A 21,039-nucleotide genomic window follows, 5' to 3' on the forward strand; every position below is an offset into this window, starting at 1 on the left:
TCTCACGCTGAGGAACCTGCACATACTTTTGATGCTCTTTTCCTGGGTGACATCAATATTTCATGAAGTGACCCTTTGGCTCTGAAGGCAGACTTGATAAGTTGAGGTTACGGCCTGCTGGAGCGAAATGCACCCCCCTGCCATCGTGGCTGCACCTTCAAAGGGTGTCTGAGGGTGGTGGGGCTGAGCACATCGTTTTATCTGTCTGAGGTGTTTATGTTCTTCTTGTTGTGTCTTCCCTGGGTGCCAAGGAAGGTCAGACTCGTGGTTAGAGAGTAGATGAGGCAGAGAAGACAGACTTCTGGTCCTGTCTGCTGTGTGCTTAGTGCCTTCCTCTAGATGCTGATGCATGTAACGCTCGCTGTACTCCACCCAGGCTCTGGGTTTTCCCACCATTGGGTCTAGCTGTTAAGTACTGGTATGTCCTTGCTTTATATGACTTTGGTATCACAGATCACAGGCTTTTCAGTGACATTACTATTTTCAGGAGGAAGATAGTGGCTATTTTACGGTGACATCTTCGCTTCTGTTTCTCATTTGCTTTTGCTTTACTGCAGACGCTGCCTTTGGAGCAGGGGAAAACCTAGCTCTGTGGGTAGATCATTTGATAACGGCTTTGCATCACTGCTTTCCCTTGGTGCTTTTCTAAGCTTCCTTGAAATGGGAAACTACCTCTTCTAATGATCTCCTGTGGCTAAAGGCAAGGAAAGACACTTTCTGAGTGGGACACCTGCAGTGTTGCTTCAGTTCTTAATTTTGGGGTTGTACTTTAAATTCTTTATTTCTCCTGCACGTGGTGTTGCCACTTCCATCTCCCTTCCTCATGCCCTGGAGCCCAGAAGAACCTCTGAGCTCCTGCAGATGGGGCTTTGTTCCTTGCTGCTCAGTGAGGAGGAAGGCTTAGACCCAGAGCCAGGATTTCATGGTCTTGCTGTGTTCCTAGAGCTGGTATTTTCTTCCTCTGAAAATGCCGTAAGGAAGTGGCTAAAATAAGTATTTTAGACGTTTTCTACATGTTTGTTACAAACAAAGAGTTAAAGCGGTATGATGAAAGTACGGTTTTGCTTTTACAATAATTTGGTCCAGTTTAGGAGACACTAGAGGTACCAGTGTGGATGGAGGAATCAAAAAAGGTCAAACAAGAGAAGCATGGTGGTGCCCCCTGAAGCCCCCTGAGAAGGCACTCGTTCATCACAGTCAGCAGGTGGCTGAAGACAAATGATAAGAATTACTTCCTGACCCGAAGGTGAAAAGTCAGATCAGTGAAGAAAGGGGATTTTAGACGTGGACACCTCCCAGTGCGAATACTGTGCTGCTTGTCCCTGGGTGTGTAGCTACAGGGACCCTCTGTAGAAGATTTTTGTCTTCCATGAGGGTGCTGGCAGGGAAGGCTGAACTGAACTGATTCATTAAGCTAAAATCCTTTATACTTAATAGTTCTCAACATCTACATTAGCCTCAACACAAATAAATAAATAAATAAATTAATAAATGAAGCATAAATAAAATAAATTTGGAATTAATGTTGGAGGAGGTAGTGCACCCATCCTTATTAAAGCAAGACTGAACTCGCTAAAGCTCAGAAGTGGACCTACCGCACAGTCAGAGGAGTGTAAGAAATAATTTGAGAACAAGGATGAATTCCTCTCTCTGTGCTGGCATTTGCAAACCCTCCACTTGCACGTTCTTTTGGCCAGCCACTGGGGATCAAGTGCAGATCCTTGAAGAGAACGTTCTTTGCATAATTAAATTTTTTAAAGTTACTTTGTATAGCTGAAGAATGAGGAAAGATTGCGGCACTTGGGAACTCATGGGAGGGAGATCTGTAGCGATGACTTTCCGATCGTCTCAAGCTGTCTGCCATTGAGAATGAAAGATTAAGTTTGCTCCTCGTGGCTCAGTCCTTTCATTTTACCTCAACAGTTCATTAGCTAATGGTTACTACTGAAAAAAAAAAAAAAAAAGAAAAAAAAAGAAAAAAGGAGAATATGACAAATAGACTAACAAGTGAAACTGAGACAGCCGCCTTTATGAGTCCGCTAGTGGATATGGCTGCTATGCTCCTGGCTATTAACTTTGTTTAGTTTGTAACACTTATCTAGACAAGAAATTCTCTTTGTTCTATGGCATCCTCTAATTCAGTGGATTTTTATGAGACTGACTAATTTCATTTGAAGCTAAACAGCCCTCCTGGGGACGCCCCATTTCACAAATCACCACTTTCCCGTTCTGCTGGGGTGGTTGATGCTCTACAGGACTTTGTCCCAGCTTGACTGTCTCTCTTTCCTGGCTCTTAGCCACAATTTCTATTCCCGTGAGTGGGGTGGCAACAAACCAAGGCAGCCTGTATCACCATGCTTGTGCTTTTTTTTTTTTCCCCCCTCAAAACATGTCAAAATATACTGCTGATCTTTCTTCTACCCTCATTAAATTCCACTTTCCTAGAGGGGAACATCAGAGGGAATGGAAAAAAGAACTCCCTTGCTGAGCTTTCCTCTCACATAATTGATAATTATTGGCCTTGCAGGAACAAGAACGGGAGAGCTGAGAAGCCCTGCTCTATGCTCTTAGCTTTGCTCCTACTCTGTTGCCTTCCCAAGGCTGTCCTTGACCACTGCCCACTTGAGAAACTGTTTTTGTGGCATAGTAAGAAACAAGAATGCAGACAGGCCTGGGGAGCGTGTGCAGAAAATGGAGAAGTGAGACTAGATTTGGAAAGAAGTGTGGGAGAAGGAGCATAAAAATCATAAATGGGACTCAAGATGCTGAGAAATGCAGTGAGAAGGTGATACTGAAACAGACCCTGGGGCGTAGGGAAGGAGGGGATTAAAATAAGACACTCTCGTGGAGCTTTGTTTTCATACTTGTGAAAGACAAATACATGAATGATTTCCCAGTTTTCTAATTTTGATAAGTTATGTTGATTTGCATATTTGGCATCAGAGCCTGTTCTCAGTCTCAATACAGTAAATCTAGTGGGAGTCCAATATTACTTTGATTTATATTGGTGCAAATGAAAGCAGAATCTGGTCTTTTCTATTCGTTCCAAAAGCTAAATTTAGAAGAAAATAAATGCAAGCTATTCATGCAGGAACTATAAACCAGAACACTTAAGATATTTGCTATCGCTGTGGATTTATAGCTGGATTGTATAGTATCTTGAATCTCAGCTACTTTGTTATTGGCACTTTTATCTGAGTGTTACACTTCATCGGTCTAATTTTGTGCTGATGTTGGCTGGCTCAGTGCCAGCCATGTCAATGAAGCTGTCTTGGTTTACACCAGCATGCCATTGTGATTTTTTTTTCCCTTTTTTTTTAACTTCTCTTTTTTCACTGTTTGTAGGAATCATTCGTCTGAGGGATGGATTTCATGATCGTTACCCGGTGGAAGATTACCTTGATCTGTTTGACTTAGCGGCACATCAGATCCAGGGTGTGCTGCAGAGCGAAGCAGCAAATGAGCGTGGCCAGATGAACAACATTATAATTGGTAGGGCAAATACAGCCTCTGAAATATGTCCCTGTAGCTCCAGGTGGGCAACATTGGTAGCTGAGGCACGAGAGGGGCATTTTCCCACGTGTGAACAGTTCCCAGCACTGAGCCCGTGACATTGGTTTTCTCTGCTGTGCATGGATAGTGCAGAAGTTCTTCCCTTTTCGTGGAGGGTGGTTACTTGCTTTGTTAAAATGTTGTGATGATCTTTAGAAAATGCCTGAGCAAGTGATGGATGTCTGATGAACATTAGGATTTAATGAAATCTTTTTTTTTTTAAAAAAAAAAAAAAGGGAGAATGACCTTGGTGACTCCTTCAAGCATTGATTCCACTATGAGGGGTTTGCCTGTAGTGATGGGATTGTAACTTCAGGGTCAAATGCTGTAGCAATGTGTCTGGGATAACGCACTAATTCAGGTATGATGACGTAAAATAGGTGCTGTAGAGATCCTGTACCTGACCGGGGACAGTTTTGATGACAATGATAGCTCCAAGTGTCTCTCTCTTCTCAAGATGCAACATAAGATACATGTAGGAAGAAGGACCACTATTTTTTGTGTCATCATGCCTATGTAGCCTGAGATGCTTCATTAACAGCAAAGACAATGGAAGTTTCAAGAGCAGGAATATACAGAGTCAAGTTGAAACTCTCCTGCCCGGTATTTCTTTTCAGGCGTGGAACCCAGAGGCACAGTACAGGACACTATTTGGAGATAATCTTACAGTTTCAGTTGATGCTAAATTACCTGATTAGCATTAAAGATGGTTTAGAAGTGCTGTTGTACTGTACCTTGTGGCAGTCCATGGTTAGGACCGGGCTCTAGGGAGGGCACCTTGGATTGCTTTCCGTGGCACACAGTGCTCAATCCACTGCGCTCGCCCACTGTGGTCCGTGGTGCCATCTGTTTGCAGTGCCCATGAGGAACAGCAGCAGGGATTTCTAAATTCTGCTTTTGCTGCCTGCTAAAACCAGAAAAGTGAGGGGTAGAGAGTTTTACCAGTCTTACACTGTCACCTCAAAGTTTCCCAAGGAAACTAGACACATTCCATGACAGTACTAGTTGTGCAAGAGACAGTTCCCTGTCGGAAAAAGAATTCAAGTAGGCCCGAAGTCATTATTCTGCACAAAATAGAGACAAGGTTTTTGCTGCCTACCCTCAGAATAATTTTTTGGGGTCTCATTCTAACCAAAAAAGTTTAACCTATTGTTGGCTTGATAAAATAGTGGTGGTCTTACGTTGTTTAAACCAGAGACTTGGCTGTAGTCACTTTCCTCAGCCTCCATTTAAGTCTGTCATTCGCTTTATTAAATATTCAACACTGAGAAAAATTTGCAAGATGGGGTCTTAAGAAATGTTGCCATCAAGGACACCTGCATATTTTCCTCCTGCTTATGATAATATCTCCTGTCCTTTCATGGGTGAAATGCTTATACTAATTAAATTCACTAATCTAATCGGCAATGTACATCTTTGATTACTTACCTCCTGTTACAGCTTTTTCTAGAGTTCACTTTGTGTTTCTTTTTCCTGTAATCTCATTTCTTGTTTCATTAAGGATCTGTTCACTTTTCTTATTAAGTTTACGGGAAAAGTCCTGAATGATTATACTTATTAAGTCAGTCTTTTATGACCTTGGTATAAAACAAACCAAGGCTACCTAGTTGGAAATTAATCTGTATGAATATCAAGTTTGCTTAGAATTCTTCATTTTCTTATATCGGATGACTAGAAAGAAAAATTGAATTAGAACTATAAACATTTCAGTAGTCCGTCATGTTACGTTATTTTGAAAAGTTAGGCTTCTGTGGTTATTGTACTTAGGGGATAATAATTGCATTTTCCCATAAAATCCAACATCTGCTTAGAGATGAACCAAAGAGGACAGCACTGATCTAGCCTGAGGCATTCTGAGCTGGACTTGTTTATTTGTGATCATTAATATGATAAATTCAGAGGAATGTCTTGTGAAAACACAGTATGATGCTAATTCATTCATGATTGAATAAACAGCTTACATATCCATTCTTCAGGCAATTTAGTAATTCATATGTTCTTTCAGTCCATAAGAAAAAACAATATATTTTTGGTTGCACTGCAGTAATTTTACATAATTACTATAGCAGTGATTAATTTATCTCAGGTTTAGTATGGCTTGTTCTCTTTCCAGATATTAAATCCGTATTATGAAACAGAAAGGAACACTGTCAAACTGTCAGGAGTATTTTTGGCTGCCTCGGGAAATTAAAATTATAAGAGTCTGCAGAGACCAGGATGATGATTTTTTTTTAAATCCTACCCCCCCCCCCCCCCCCGCCCCCTTTTAATTCTTGACAGCCATGTTGTTTTGGGAAGATTTGCCTTGTTGAACCCAGGCTATCCCGGACTGAGTGCCTTAGAGCAGCACCCTGAGTCCCTGTTAATGCTTTAGCATGATTCGGTCGTGTGCCTGTGCTCTTCCCTGGTGCTGCCTGCAGATCTGTGGTGGTGGCAGCTGATGCAGCTGGAGCAATTTCTGTGGAGCGGTTGGGTCTGTGATAGGAGAATCTGCCCATTTTTCTGTAAATGCACTGGTTTCATTTAGTTCAGGTGGCACACATGTAAGCAGATGTTCTTAGGTTTGGTCGCTATGTATGCGCTAATTGGAATAACTCCAATAGAGCATCAAATATGCCCAGAGGTCTCTAGGGGAGAGAAGTATGAAAGAAGACCAGAAAATTGATTCTAGAGAGGACTAGATGGCTTGGCGAGGTCATAAACTTCAATCTTTGGCGTGATTTAGGCAAACCTTTTGGAGGGAGCCGTTAAGCCTAGCCGTGCCTGTAACAGAGATGTAGCAGTGCCTTTCCGAGGTCGCTGTCGTCCCTGGCACCACCATTCTGCCCGTCCGTGGATGGAAGTGCTCGTGCCATCTGCATTGTAGCGCCTTCTGGTAGCGCAGGAGTAGCTGCGTGGTGGTTTTGTGGTACGGCTCTCTCAGCTCTTGTCTATATTTAGTCTTTTGTGTTTCTGCTTCACCCAGCGTGGGAGCTGGGCTAACTGAGTTTTAATTGACAAGTCAAAGCCCACCGATGATTAGGCAGTGCTTTGGCTAATTAATTTAGAATGAAAAAGCAGAGCTGTTGTGGACACCCAGCTTTAGCCAATGGACCTGATCTCCTGCTCTGAAAAGAGGCAAAATGAACATGACAGAAGATTAATGTGTTTTCTAACAACTCCCAGACTTTATTAATGAATCACATTATGTTAAGCTGAAGTTTGGAGCCAGTATCTTTTTCATGTTGTGTTTTGGCCATCTTTTAAAATCTTTATTGGACATTCCCAGGAGAAGGGAAAAAATAAAAAGAGGGAAATCATGTGCAAGTCTGTAAGCCTACAACATTATTATTTTTTCATCTCATTCCTTTTGATTTGAAAAATCTAATTAACAAGAATTAGCTCTCATTAGACTGTCAAAGAGTGGAAGTTTCCAAAAAGTTTCTCTCTATGTTTTATTAAACAGCAGTGTGCCACATAAATGCCAGCATTACTTTAAAAGACAGGGAAGATTAAACAGTTCAAAACATCGTATCAGATAATTTATTTAGCAGCTGAAGCATCATTTACCTTTTTCTCACAGAGACGTTACTGATTGTGTATCTCTCTGTAGCATTCCATTGAGAGCAAGCTGCTTCAGCAACTAAGGGTATCCGAATCTGGCATTTAACCCAATGTGTTATTTATTCTATAGACCTTTTGTCTAATAGTGAATAGTTATATTTAACTTAATCTACATGAATAATTGTAGTTATATAAAAAATCTCTGATAATGGATAATTCTCTAAAAGGGTTATTTCAAACTGCAGTGGCACAATTCAGCTGGTTAGTGCATTTATTTTTTAATATTTCCCATGTGCTCACCAACGTCTCCTCTTTGTGTTCTAAATAATATCGATCCACTGGAGTGGTCGTTTCCACTTTTTTCTTTAGTTTGTGTCAAATTATACAATTTGTTAGCAAGTTACTTCTCTGACATCGGGAGCATTAGAACGGACCTTTGGGGTGCTATGGAGAGCACAGCAGGTCTTCAGCAGCAGCGAGCTCCTGCCTCCGCTCTGGAGGGGATGCCCAAACCTGAGCAGTCTGTTGCAGCCCAGATCAAATTTGCATGTGTCAGTCACTAACAGGAAGCAGTGTGGTTAGTGGACAGTAATATTTCTGGTGCAATTACATAAAAACTGCCTCAACCATCACTGCATTCACAAAGGTTCAAGGCGGTGTGATTGCTCTGGCTCTGGGGCACATTGGCCTGATCAATTTGCAGGAACCAAGGTTTGTTGAAATTAATAGAGTCAATTTTAATCAGCCTACACCAGTTCATAATTCAGCCAATTTCCACTCCAATACAAAGAATGAAATGAGTTATTAGCAGAGATGCTTTTGATTTCCAGGGGAGGCCAGTGCCTCAACAATGTGGGACAACAACGCTTGGATTTTCTTTTATGACAACAGTACTGAAGGAGAACCTCCCTTCTTAATCCAAGATTTTATCCATGCCTTCCAGCCGAATGCCAAACTCATCATCATGTTGAGAGACCCTGTTGAAAGGTGAGCAAGGATCACATTGCTAAAGTACACAAGAAAATTTTCTTATTATAATAATTGTATTTGCTCTTGCTGTCTTGGATGCAAATACATGTTTACAACTTATTTCACAGTTACTTGGTTTATGATGAGGGGGTTTATTCCGCATATTTTGGCATATGTAATTGTGATAGTGTTTTAAAGAGGGGCACATGAGTGTAAATGCCACAGTTGAGTGCCATACATAGATACCTGAGCTACTTTGTAAAAGATAATTTATACATTGCCAAATGTGATTATTACCTGAGCTGATACGCATGCCCTGGTCCTTGGCAGGGCTCACTAGACTGAGTATGGCACTGTAGTTACAGGTTGCACCATAAGTGGTCCTATGAAGTGCTCCAATTCACGTTAAATAATAAAGTTTATGTCTTCAGGGGGTATACTGTTCAAAATGGTTGAAAGATCGCAAATAGCTCCAGAGCCAGCAAATGATACAAATTATTTTTGATCTAAAAAACGCTTGGTGCAACATTCATACAAGGCTTTGCTAGGCGCTTGTAGCTTGCACAGCCAGCAGCTACACAGGAGTCCACCTTGGTCTTCCTGACTTTGCCTGCAGGGAAGGGCTGTGCTTTTGCAAAGGCATGGGCTGTTCCGGAGTGGTTCTCCATTGCGTTAGCTTTTTCACTTTTAGCATTGTGTTTCACTTTTTCTCTCCAGTCTTCCTCCAGATTCCTGGGACATTTCTTTCCACTGTGGAAGGTGATGATAATGATGAGGGTAACGGGGAGGGTGGAAGGGATGAAGGCAGAGTCCGAAAGGATCAGACCGAGGGGGTGTGAATTCCTTCTCTCTGTAGCTCCATGGGGATCTTCAGGATACCTGGGGCTAGGTCAGTGCGCAAGGGCAAGGAGAGAGAAGGAGATGCAGATGATGACGGGGACCTGGTGTAAGCTCAGGCACTGGGAGAAGAGTGGGTACAGGGTGCTTGTGCAGGCAGCATGTACCCTGCTGCCCAGCAGCTGCCTGGAGCAACCTGGCAGTGGGAAGGGCTGGGTGCCCTGGGGGTAGGACGTGGCTCCTGGTGAGAGGCAGAGCTGTGAGAGCGCTTCCCATCTCCTGTGTCAGAAAGCACAGCTCTCAACTTCTAATGGCATCTCCTGACCTCAGGATTTAACAGATGGTAATTTTATGCGAGAGAGCTGGCAGAAGTGGCTTCCTCATGTAAATTACCGACAAATTCCCTGATTGCTTTAACCGCCCTGTGTAATGTGGGTGTAGCTCTTTGCCAGCTTTAATAAGGGTGACATAAAAAGTCAGCTTCTTCTCCCTCGCTGTATTTACAATAAATCGGTTTCTTTTTGTTTACGATCCCCTATGCCCTTGTTGCTGATAGCTCATCTGAACCGCAGGAGCAAAAGCAGCCGCGGCAGAAGGGCAGCCCAGGCAGCCCCATCAGCGATGCAGGTCAGCAGGGCAGTTGCCTTGCCGTAGCCAGGAGGACGTGGGTGCTGCACGGGCTCTGGGACAGGGTCTGATCTAAACTGCATGGGGTCTGGGTTGTCCCCCAACGGGGGATATGTGGAAGATGTTAATTTTCGTGATGTTGAGTGTCAGTGGCATCATTATTTCTTTGTAATGGATGGCAATTGAAGGTAAGGACTTCAAGTAGCTGGAACAGCTGAAATCCTAAATCAGCAAAGGTTTTATTTCAAGGCAGATGTCCCCAGAATTAAAAACAGATGGAAAGAAACAGAAAATCTCAACTACCCTGCAGAGAGAGAACTTGTCTTCAAGAACTTAGTTTTCCATAAGATGTCAGCAAGCCTTAAAAATGATGCGTTTATGTTAATGAATGATTAGAAATACTAATCAGGCATTTTAAACCTTTTAAATAAAATTGCAGCCAGGCCCATGCTGTACATGATGCCTGCTGGCTGACTTCCCCCAGCAGGAAGCTTTTCACCTGCTCTGCCAGGAGCAGTCCGTCCTGCCATCCATGGGACGAGCTGAGCAAGCCCGAGTCTGGTTGAGGTACATGTTTTTCCGCAAGCAGGAGGTACTGTTGTGTGCCTAAATTAGTTGTAGTCGGCTGGCTTTGTCCCTTAGCTTCTCCCCAGCTCGCCTTCGCACCCTGTGCTGGTGGGGTGGCTCTTGGGTGGGTGCAGCATGAGGGACCCCAGGTCTGCCACTGCAGAGGGAGAGGAAAAACGTGATGCTGTGGTTGTGGTCCTCAAGCACCGGTGGGCATCACTTTGAAACAGGCTGCCCAGCCAGTCTAGTCCAATCCCGGTACCCTCCCTCTGGTCTGAGAGGGAATTTTTTCATTTAAAGAAAACTGTCTGAAATGCATTTGCCAGGCTGGGAAGAACTGGACAAAAATCGGAATCTTTGTCTTTCTTAGCTGGGGACTCCTATAGGTAGTATTGGGTGCCTCTGCCTCATTATAAAACATAATGCATAAAAAAATATGCATAAAAGTTGAATTAAAAGCGTCCTGCAACAAATTATCCTTTTTCTTCCTTTTTAAATGATCAGAGAGTCTTCATTTTTTTCATATGGTAAATAAAATCCCGTTCTTGCAAAACAGTAACATAAATAATGAGTGTAGAGGGGCTATTCCTGTGCTTAAGTGCTTTGCTGGATTAGGACCTAAACTTTCTAAATTAAATGATGAATTTTTAAGTACCTGTGGAAATCTAGGGAAGTTGAAAAATAAATGAAGTGCAATACAACAGGTTACTACAGCAATAAAATGAAACCTAAATAGATTGATTTTTTTAGGTCATTTCTTAGTCACCTGTGTTTTTTTGAAAGGGGCTGAAAGATATGTAGGATTTCTGGAATTTTGTCGAGAGGTGGGTGCTATGGAGGTGTAATGTTTGTGCTGCACTTTCAGGGAAGGGACTCCTTCTCAAGTGTTAATTGTCTACAAAATCCTGCAGTATTGTTGGGGTTCTGGTCATAGACTCTAAGCCTAAAGACAAAATAAAGTTAAAATATCACATTCAGCAGATCTAATACTTATGCCACGTCAGAGCATTTCCTTTGTCCCTTTGAGCCACGTTTATCTTGTAAAAGTTTAGTCAGGATTTCAGGGATTAACGCTAAAGTAGGTCTTTAACTTGTCTGTGGGTTTGGGGTTGTTTCACCACCATCACCCTTAAAAAAGACTTAGATAATCTCTTTTAAGTTCTATTAAGCAATTGTAAAACTTGTGCTAAAAATAAGAAGTGAGGGGATACTCCTGTGCTGTAACTTGGGGGAATTCCTGTTGCTGCTGCTTCTGCTGGCTGCAGCAGCAGGTGCAGGGGCGCTGCTGGCCTGCAGGCATGCGCGGGTGTCCTGCTGCCCACGGAGCAGCGGTGGGACTGCTTGGGTGCAATCGTGAGCCATTCACCTAGCTGTAATTCTTCAGCTTAAAAAAACCCAGGAGTTGGAATGCTGGAAATTGGATTTTTTGGGGATGGAAAGTCAATGTAGGATTGGAGGTGGAGCTTTCTGCCAAAAACTAGCGTATCTGGACTCTTTTCTCCTCTTGATGGTACCAAGCTTAGGGAATTGTATAAAAATCACTCTTTCTAACCCATCCCGTTCCTGTGTCGGTTTCGAAATCAACTTTAAGCTTTTGCAGTGAGGGCCAATTCTGTCCATGGGAGTGTGGAGCACTAGATTCAGAGGGGCACCGATGCCAGCCACGACCAGTTCTGCTGTTCATAGGTGATACTAGATTAAAGTACATATATTTGAAAAAAATTGCTTTCAGGATAAAACACTTGCTCACACGTTTACTAGGGTCAGGTTTGTAGAGGAATGAAGCTGGCTTAATTAACATTGGTAATATACAGCTGTGCGGTGGCTTCAGGGTTGGGGGGTTGGCCCGATGTAGATAAGGTGCAGCTGTGGCTGGTTAAGTTAAGTGGCTGAGAGCCAACGAAGAGGGACAGCCAAGGAAGAGAGAGGAGGAAGAAGCAGAGAGAAAGCACATGTCCTGGATGAGGAGAGACGAGGAGAAGGCAGCAGAGGAACTAGTGTGAAGAGTATCTTGGTATGTGATAGTAAAAGACCTTGTTGCAGCTGGCTAGTTTGGAGAGTGCCGCGACACAGGTTCTTAAGGGATGCTGACCTTGAAAGCGGGGAGGATGTTTAGCACCTCCCTGGAGTGGGTGTTACTTTGAGCCAAAACCCATTGAAGTGAATAGAAAAAATAGAAAAGCACTGAGTGGCTGAGCAGGCTGTCGGTGGGGCAATGTTACCCATATCCACCCTTCCCCTCAATTCATGTAACTGTTAGCCATTGCCACGAAAACAAATCTTCTTTCACTTCCTCTGTCATTTACTTACATGTATCTCATTTGCAGATTGTACTCGGATTATCTGTACTTTGCAAGCGCTAATAAATCTGCGGAAGATTTTCATGAAAAAGTGGCAGAATCACTGCAGCTGTTTGAGAATTGCGTGCTGGATTACTCACTGAGAGCCTGCGTCTACAACAACACCCTGAACAATGCCATGCCCGTACGTATTTCCAAGAACATTTGATTCCTTGCTTGTTTAACGGGACGTTGTGTCGAGGTTATTAAAATACTGAAATACGGTGCAGATCAGCGTCAAGAAATAAAACTTTCTCCCTTTTCATTTCTAAAGCGGATGACAAATATATATGTAAACATGTAAAAGCTGATGTACTGGCTCAGCTGTCTCCTCAGTCTGTTCCCCGATGAATGCCAACAGCAATAATATGGTCTTTCTATTGTGCAAGCGTATGGGGAGCACATTCAGTGAAGATTACAGTTTAATGTGTAAGCTTTTTGCAGATGTCTCCAAAAAGTAGCTCTGGCAAGGATCTTTGTGGTATGAAATTGCCTCAAAATCAGAATAAATTATCTATTCTTTCTCAAGAAAGGGCTACCAATAACTAGATAAAACTTTAATTTTTTTTGTAATTGTGCACATCAGAAAATGATAACGGGAAATACAGAAACTTCTGGCTGGAGAATGGGTAAGTATTACAGGCTCAGTATTCCAAAATTCACATTTTTAGTGTAGAACTGACTTCAAGTTTTTCTTCAGGGGGGAGAATAATAGGGAAGAGATTGACTTGGAAGCGTCACGTCTGGCTGGTTTGCCACTCGATCCTATTTTATTTGCTGAGGCTGTAAAGGACTCTGAGGGAGTACTTCCCTCCTTTGTCTCCAGGGTGAAGTTACTGCTGCTTCCACTCGATAAAATAACCATAAAAGAGTGTGTTGTACAGGCTTGAGCCTGCAGCAGGAGGGCAAGAAGGACATTCTTCCTACCTTGGCAGGTAGGCTGGAGCTGCTGGGCTTTGATGATAGCCTCCAGGACCTCACGGAGGTGCGATTTTCCAGCCGCCTGCTTGCACAAATGCATTTCTTCCAGCGTGGGGACAGAAAGGCAGAGAGAGATCCAGAAGGAAAGATTTTCCTCTTGTCTTCCTCGGGATGCAGAACCAATCTTCATTTGTTGTCTTAGGCAGCCTTCTGGAGAAGATGTTTTTGAGAATGAACAGAGGATGCCTCTTGCCAAAGAGCCACAGGCAGGTGTTTGTAATAAACCACAAATGCTCCCTGTGCTCCTCAGTGGGCTTTTTGAGCTGCTGCTTCTTCAGCCAAGTTGCTGAAGTTTGTTATGTGCGTGGTTTGCTACATATTGAAAAAGTAGATATCGTTTTCCCCGGTGAGATCATTAGATTGCTGATAGGGTGATGAGGCTAGAAGGATTTTGTTTTGCCATTTGTTAGTGTATTCCTGAAACAAGGGAGGCATCATAGACATCGTTGCTGCTGATAGACGCTAACCTGGAAAGAAAAGGGTGTTTGTCACCTTATCCTCACTTAGAATCAGTGAAAAGCGTGTTACTCGGAGAGAGGCATGCCGAGCCAGGGCGATCAAACTGAACGTGCAGAAATGGGTTCTGTGGAGGGAGGAATGTCTCGGGGAACTCTACTGTTGCCTTTGATGTATAGGGGAAACACTGGGGCTTTATGGAAAAGAGACTGTCAGGCTGAGAAGACCAGCCAGATGAAAAAGAAGTCAGTACAACACACTGTGTAGGGAAGAAAATCAAGGTTCTTGCTGATCCCAAGAAAACTGAAAATCGGGGGAACATATTCCCCATAATTTTAACTCGTATGCCTCCATAATATTAAGTAAAATTAGTTAAAATCCTCTTTCTGGTGAAATGCTTTAAACAAGGTTCTAAGCCCGTGTGGGAAAGCACTTTAGTCCCAAATGATACCACGCAGCCGATGCTTGCCCTTCGCTCACCTCCATCTCCCGGGAAAAAGAAAAGCAAAACCCATCACAGAGCCGTGTGTTTGCCCCCGTGTTCAGTGAAGTGGGGTGTTGCTGAGGTCTGGAGTGCTGCCCTGCCAGGATTAACATGTATTAGGCTGATGTGTTAAACAAATATGATGTTTTGAATTATTGTGTAGCACTTACGTAAACAAGTCTGCTAAATATGGGGGGTTACTGTTACAAGCAGCTAAAGACACACATCAGAATCATACATTATGATAATAACGACTTGGCAATAATGCAAAATATGGCTTATTTTACTGGAATTTAGGTATCAATTTAGGGTATGAGTCAGTGTAAGGAGCGAAAGAGACTATTGTTATCTGACTTCATGGGTTCTGCGGTAACGCGACTTGAAGATGTTAAGTCTCCTTTATGAAAGATACTTATGACTTGGGATTCATGTTTCTCTCCTCTGAGCCTGGAGGGATTTAGAAAAATATTTATAAGCACAGTTGGAGGTTGGACTTTTAAGAACACCAGACTACCCTTTTTATATTTCAACTTGTTATGTAAAATTGAGGAGGGAAGAAAAACAGAGATTAAGTCAGGACAGGCTGAAAAACTGCCTTTTCGCATCTCTGGTCTAACCCAGCCTGGTGCTCCCCTCGCCTCTCAGACAATGCACCATTAACACTGTCTAGCCGCCGCTGCTACTGCAGCTTGGATCTAAACCTAATTATTGCAATCAGAGAATACATGCAAACACACCCAAATCTAATTCCTGACACCAAATCAGAATGTTTGTACTATTGGTGGCAGCATGATCCAGTGCAGCTGATATTCAAGGTGAATTAAGCAGCCCTAAAACCTGGAGAAGGTAGCAGGAATAAGCATCTTCCCTTCCTCTGCTGTGCCTCTCGAGGGATGAAAGCCCTCAGTGTCTCCATGAAGGCTGGGTCATCCCAAGCACGGAGGAGCATGGAGCTTGAGGTGGTCAAACATCCTTCTGCACACGGTTGTCTCTGTGCAGCGCTTTCATGCAGACCTGTGACTGAAGCAGCAAGTGCCCATCCAAGCCCTTACTGAAATGACCTTTCACCAAAAGAAAGGTCATTTGCAAAGATTTCCTTAAGCTGCACTAAAACTAAGAAAAAAAATTTAAAAATTTTTGGATATGCTGTCTTTTCATGGTGCTTCAAAAGCAGGTATTTGGGATTTTTGCTCAGAAGACGGAGGTGGGTGTTGGTTTCTTACTGCTAGAAGCGTTGGTACATGAATTGATTTTCATTTGTGTTTTTTGGTGTTTGTTTTTTTTTTTTTTTTTTGGTGTGCTTACAGGTAAGGTTACAGGTTGGGCTCTATGTTGTGTATCTTTTGGACTGGCTGACGGTTTTTGACAAAGATCAGATACTCGTTCTTCGCTTGGAGGACCATGCATCAAATGTGAAATACACCATGCACATGGTGTTCCAGTTTCTGGATCTCGGTAGGTGTCTTCTGGCTGTTTTGAGACAAGTGAAGAAAATCATTAGTATCCCTCTTCTAGGTCAGTTTTGCTTTATTAAGAGACAAAACAGAAGCATGGGAATCTGTCTTGAAGGATGCATTAATCTTGTTGCCTGGAGGCAAGCAAAATTAAAATTCCCATAGAAAGGCTGGTGCTGGAAGATCTTAGTAAGACTCTATAAAGAAAAAAAATCAAAACCATTCAGAATGTAGGGATATATCTCACCATACAGAAGCCAGTCCTGCTTCTGAAGGCAGTCAGGGCTTGTTTGTCATGGGATTACATAGGTGCAAGATCTATCCCACGCAATTTAAATCGAAACGCTACCACGGTGTGCATGCTGTTGCCAGCATGCACCAATCCAGACTCTAAATCTGAATATGATGAAAGGTTGTGTTTCTAGCCAGAGAGAAGGGGGAAATTGTGTTTTTGCTGTGTTGATTGAGACATCTGTTGCTAATCCTCAGAGAAACGCTGGCAGACAAAATGTTGCCCAATGTTGATTCGACAGTAGCGAGAGGATGAAAATGTGGCTGCAAAATAGTCTGGCTGGTCCAAACACTGGTCTAGATGATGAGAAAGTTCGAGTGTAGCAGACTGAACAGATGAAGAGCTTGGCATCTTCTTCCTGAATATGGTTTACACTGGAAAAGTCTGTGGGATTCTATCTTGCTGAAGTACATTGTCAAGGGCTTACATTTCTTTCTGGAAGGGGGGCATCACTATACCTGTGTACCACTTTGATCTCATTGACGGCCTCCAAAACAAACAAAAAGAAGGCTTACGTGAGTGAGGCTTGTAGCGTTTCTACCAGGTATTAGATAAGTCACATCATCAAATGAAATAGCAGTATAAAAAATTGCAACTCTAGAATGGAGAGGCAGTTGTTTTCAATGTCATAGTTGTTTTCTGAAAACAGATTTTTTCCCTCCAGAAATGATTTATGCTGCTTGTTTTAGAGATGATTAATTAACGTGAAAGGAAAAGATATTATATCCATATTTACTAACAGTGATTTATTTTGCTAATCTAAGACTTTATTCAATATTCTGAAACATCATTGCTGCTAAGGCAAATTCCATTTGTCTTCCCCTGGCAAGCCTTCTGAGTTAGTCATTTGTCTTCTTGTTTGGCTTCTTTACCATGGCCATTTTTTGTGAAATATTTTGAGAAAAAATTCTATTTTCCACAGAACCTCTAAGTGAGAAGCAAGAAGCTCTGATTACGAAGAGTCCTGCATCAAACACTAGGCGACCTGAAGACAGAAGTCTGGGACCTATGCTACCAACAACGAAGGCAATTTTAAGAGATTTCTATAGGCCTTTTAATACAAAACTGGCACAAGTTCTTTTTGATGATGCTTTTTTATGGAAGAGGACATAATATGTAAATTTAGTGCCACAAATACACTGCTTAAAGGAGTTTTTATTTTTTTAAATTCTATTTTTGTGTGTGGATATTTACATTTTTCCCATTCCAAAGAGAAGCCGATTGATGAGCTGAGACTCTCACCTTCAGTCAGCACACTTCACAACAGTTATACCACGTTTTCCTTGTGAGAATGTAAAGCATTTTGCTTATCAGTTTATTGCAACTTCTTTTACCCTGGCAAAAGAATGGAGTGGAAAAACATTAGTACAAAGGTGGTTTCTTAAACTCTCCACGGGGATGTTGAAGTTTAACCTTCTTTAAGATGCTGCAACACAGAAATAGCATCAGTTTCCTACAATTACGCTTATAATCTCATTTTCAATATATGTTATTCATTCATTTTTTCAAACTATCAATGTCATTTAGTCATTAAAATTTTTAATTGAATTCAACCTAAAATTTCATTTCTTTTTGTCAGCACATTCACAAATGGTCTTCGCTTGCACTCAGGTTTTTATGTTTCCTTAATTCTGAAACAAAGATAAGGGATAATTGCATTTACATAAATTTCCAAGTCTAATTTATATCTTCAAGATAAATGGACTTTCCTAGTCACAGTTCTTGCAAAAGAAAATCGTATATTCCAGGTAAGAATGGATGACTGAAATCTAAACAACAGGGCACATTTAGCATTTAGTATAACAAATCCGTTGTCTTCCATATTTTGTTCATGTAAATATGAATACCTATCATTTAATCATATCATTCACATGTTTTCCCAGGAAAGCACTAATGGGCTGGATGTGAAGTCCATCGCTGGCCGTGGAGAACTTTTATGGAGTTTTCTGTTAGGTTCTACACAATTACTCTTCTCCACTACCAAGAAAAATGTAGTTTAAAATCAGTATGAGATCTTGTTATTAAATGCATCCTATAGCAAGGATGTGTTACCTAATAAATTAGTTGCACGTTATGTGTTTCCCTCTTCAGGAAAAACGTCTATATCTAGTTAAAAAGGTTGAGGTATGCACACTTAAGAAAAAAAAAAAAAAAGTAAGTTATGGAGAAACTTTGGACTATCTGAAAGTTTTTTATTTGACTAAAATGGCTGGATTTCTATATAAATGCACAGTAGTTCAATATTTGATTTCCAACACACCTGGTTAGGGTCACTGCTAGCTGCAGTCTTCCTGCAGGTGGAACTGGCCAGCGTGGTGTACCTGAGCTGGGGACTCTTGAGGACAAATGAAAATGCTGCCTGGGGATAATTTGCTGTCAAGGGCTAAAATAATTGTTTCTTCCCAGAGTGCATCTTGGGTGGGTCAAATGAAACTGATATTTAGCTAGCAGGTATCAAAAGCCCAAAGACTTATCTCTAATTGCCTTCATGTGCCCTTTCAACCTCTACGCTGAGCCCCACAGCAGAGCTTACTATGGAGTCGCAGATACATTTAAAAGTACTAAGGGTAACTATTCACCGTCCTGCTCCACAGGGACAGATTTTTCCCAGTTGAGAATTAATGCTGAAAACTTAATGAATCCTGAACATTTCACACATGAATATGATCGATGACGTGACATTTTTTGCAATAGAAGCCCATTTCTAGGTTCTTTGCCGACTGGTAACGTGCTGTTTAAAAAGGATTGGGTCTGGCATTTGGAAAGCCCAACGTAAGTAGTTTAGGGAAGTAGTTCTAGACAACCGTAACAGATTAGTTCTGGTTCAGAAATGCTTACAGACCAGAAATGCTTAGAGAACTGACTGAGCATGACATGTTTTAGCAGTGTAAAAAATAGTAGCATGGCAGCATGAATCAGAAAACTAGAATGAATTCACCAGTGTTTGCAAATGTAAAATTTTCAGTCAACAATTTATTTACACTAAGGATTTCTGCCAGCTGTGCTCGGAATTAGAGTCAACACTCTGTGGTCGGGATAACTATACAAAATGTTTGCTAACCTGGTCTGCCATGGTCAAATATTTCCACGTAGTTGTCAGCTAGAACCATGACCTAACGATATTATCTTACCTAAAAGCTAATGAATGTACCTGTCATTATCATTTAGCGTGAGCATTAATCCCATGACCAAATGACACACACACTGGTGTGTGGCACGGAACTCTTCGTCTTGGCCAGCAGCCACATGCAGTCCACCGGTGGTCGGGGAGATTCTCTCTGCCCTTTGCCTACGTATATAATCTAAATCAAAGCGTCCTTCATGGTCAGAATTTCTGCTTTAGGCTGAATCATACCCAGCACCCTGCTAAATGGAGGTCTTGCCTAGTTCTGACTCGGTGGCAGGAGAAAGTTGGATGTTTTCTGTATGGTGGCGGACACGTGTGTCCAAGTGTGGATAAAATCAACAGGGAGTGTCCTCATGCCGTGTGTAGCGCAGTAACACATAGGGAAGGGGCTATAGATCATCGCTTAGGAGCCTGTGGTCCTTCTGAAAGTGAAGTCTCCAACGAGGCTGCTTTTATAAAAGTCATCTCTTTCATGAGCTCCAAAATATGATCTCTTGGTGTAGCACATTGCAACTTTATACTGTTGGGTTGTGGCATGACTAAGTATCATAAAATAGCAAATTAACTGTCAAGGGGACATCTTGGAGGTAAGGATGTTGCTCTCTAGTCCAGACTATAAAAATAGTGTTGATCTGGTGACTCAGAATATAATAAAACGGCATTTGATTTTCCTGAGTGATATGACAGCACTGGGTGTCAGACCCCGTGGTCTTCAGCTGCAGAGCAGACGGCGTGCCACTGCCATTCAGTGGCTTCGCTCCAGCCTCACAGCCAAGCTCTACATAGGGTAAGGCTCACCCCAAGTTCTTCCAGTTCCCTTTACCCCTCTTGACAATTCTACTTGTGAAAGAATTCAGTAGTAGTAGTAGTATTATTCACAGAAGCACTGAGCTGCCTACGTTCCCAGAACAGTAATTTGCTCAGAAATCAGATTTATTATCAACACAATATATTTTCACGTTTGCCAAAGCATAGCAGTGGCTCTTCGCAAAGATATCAGAAAATGTGTCTCTCATACTATGTCTCTGCTGAACAAAAGTAATTGGGCAAAGATGCAGCTTTCCTGAGCGCAAGGGCACGGAGGGAAGGGTCGCTTCCAAATATTCTTGCTGCTACTGCAGATGAATGTGAAATGTGTTTTCTGTAAGACCTTGCATCTTCGGGCCAAACATCTTGGCTGGCTGGAAAAAGCACAGTCAGAAGATCTCCTGCTAAGAAAAACAGGCACCGGTTTACATGGGAAATAGTCTGTTGTTACCTGTAGAGTCCGGTCCATAGGCTTGTATGCTTCAGCTTAATGAACTGAAGATAAACAGTGACGTTGTCACCGTTCTGAACATATCTTTCTGCCAAGAAATTAATCCATCTTCCAACTAAGCCAGACGCTCATTTATTAAAGACAAGGCACAACGGTGTCACCAAAAGTTCCTCCTGCTACATGCTATACATGCTCCTAACGCAGGCATGTTAAAGGGGGCATTTCACGAGCAGTGTTTTCTAACAGAAATGCTTGTGTTGCAGTACCATCTTGTGGTCTAGGTAGGCAATACTTCGTGCCGTGGACATACATGATTTTTCTTTTTTTTTTCTTTTTTTTTTTTTTTCTACATTTTAAAAAGGCGTGTGCAAAAAGAAAAAATAATTTTCAGTTCTTTTCAGATGTGCACAGGAATAAAACTTGCAGCGCAGCCCAGGAGATGGGGAGCCTACGGAGAAGCACTGACTCCGCACAGCCCCCAGCATCATAGAATTATGGAATCAAGGTTCAAAAATACCTTTAAGATCACTTGAGTCGAACCGTAAACCTAACA

The 21,039-nt window shown here is 42.1% G+C and overlaps 1 protein-coding gene across 2 annotated transcripts in view; it reads left to right on the forward strand.

The window, feature by feature from the left end:
- CHST15 (carbohydrate sulfotransferase 15) overlaps positions 1-17,654 on the forward strand; it is a 46,027-nt gene extending 28,373 nt beyond the window's left edge. For both annotated transcript variants that reach the window (XM_037399371.1, XM_037399372.1), the window contains 5 exons: positions 3,346-3,492; positions 7,926-8,082; positions 12,423-12,579; positions 15,663-15,810; positions 17,024-17,654. In XM_037399371.1, the coding sequence (XP_037255268.1) occupies positions 3,346-3,492; positions 7,926-8,082; positions 12,423-12,579; positions 15,663-15,810; positions 17,024-17,214 (800 nt within the window). In that variant the 3' untranslated portion in view covers positions 17,215-17,654. The remainder of the gene's footprint in view (positions 1-3,345; positions 3,493-7,925; positions 8,083-12,422; positions 12,580-15,662; positions 15,811-17,023) is intronic.
- The last annotated feature ends 3,385 nt before the right edge of the window (positions 17,655-21,039 follow it).

Source organism: Falco rusticolus, chromosome 9 (genome assembly GCF_015220075.1).
Source record: "Falco rusticolus isolate bFalRus1 chromosome 9, bFalRus1.pri, whole genome shotgun sequence".
NCBI lineage: Eukaryota > Metazoa > Chordata > Aves > Falconiformes > Falconidae > Falco > Falco rusticolus.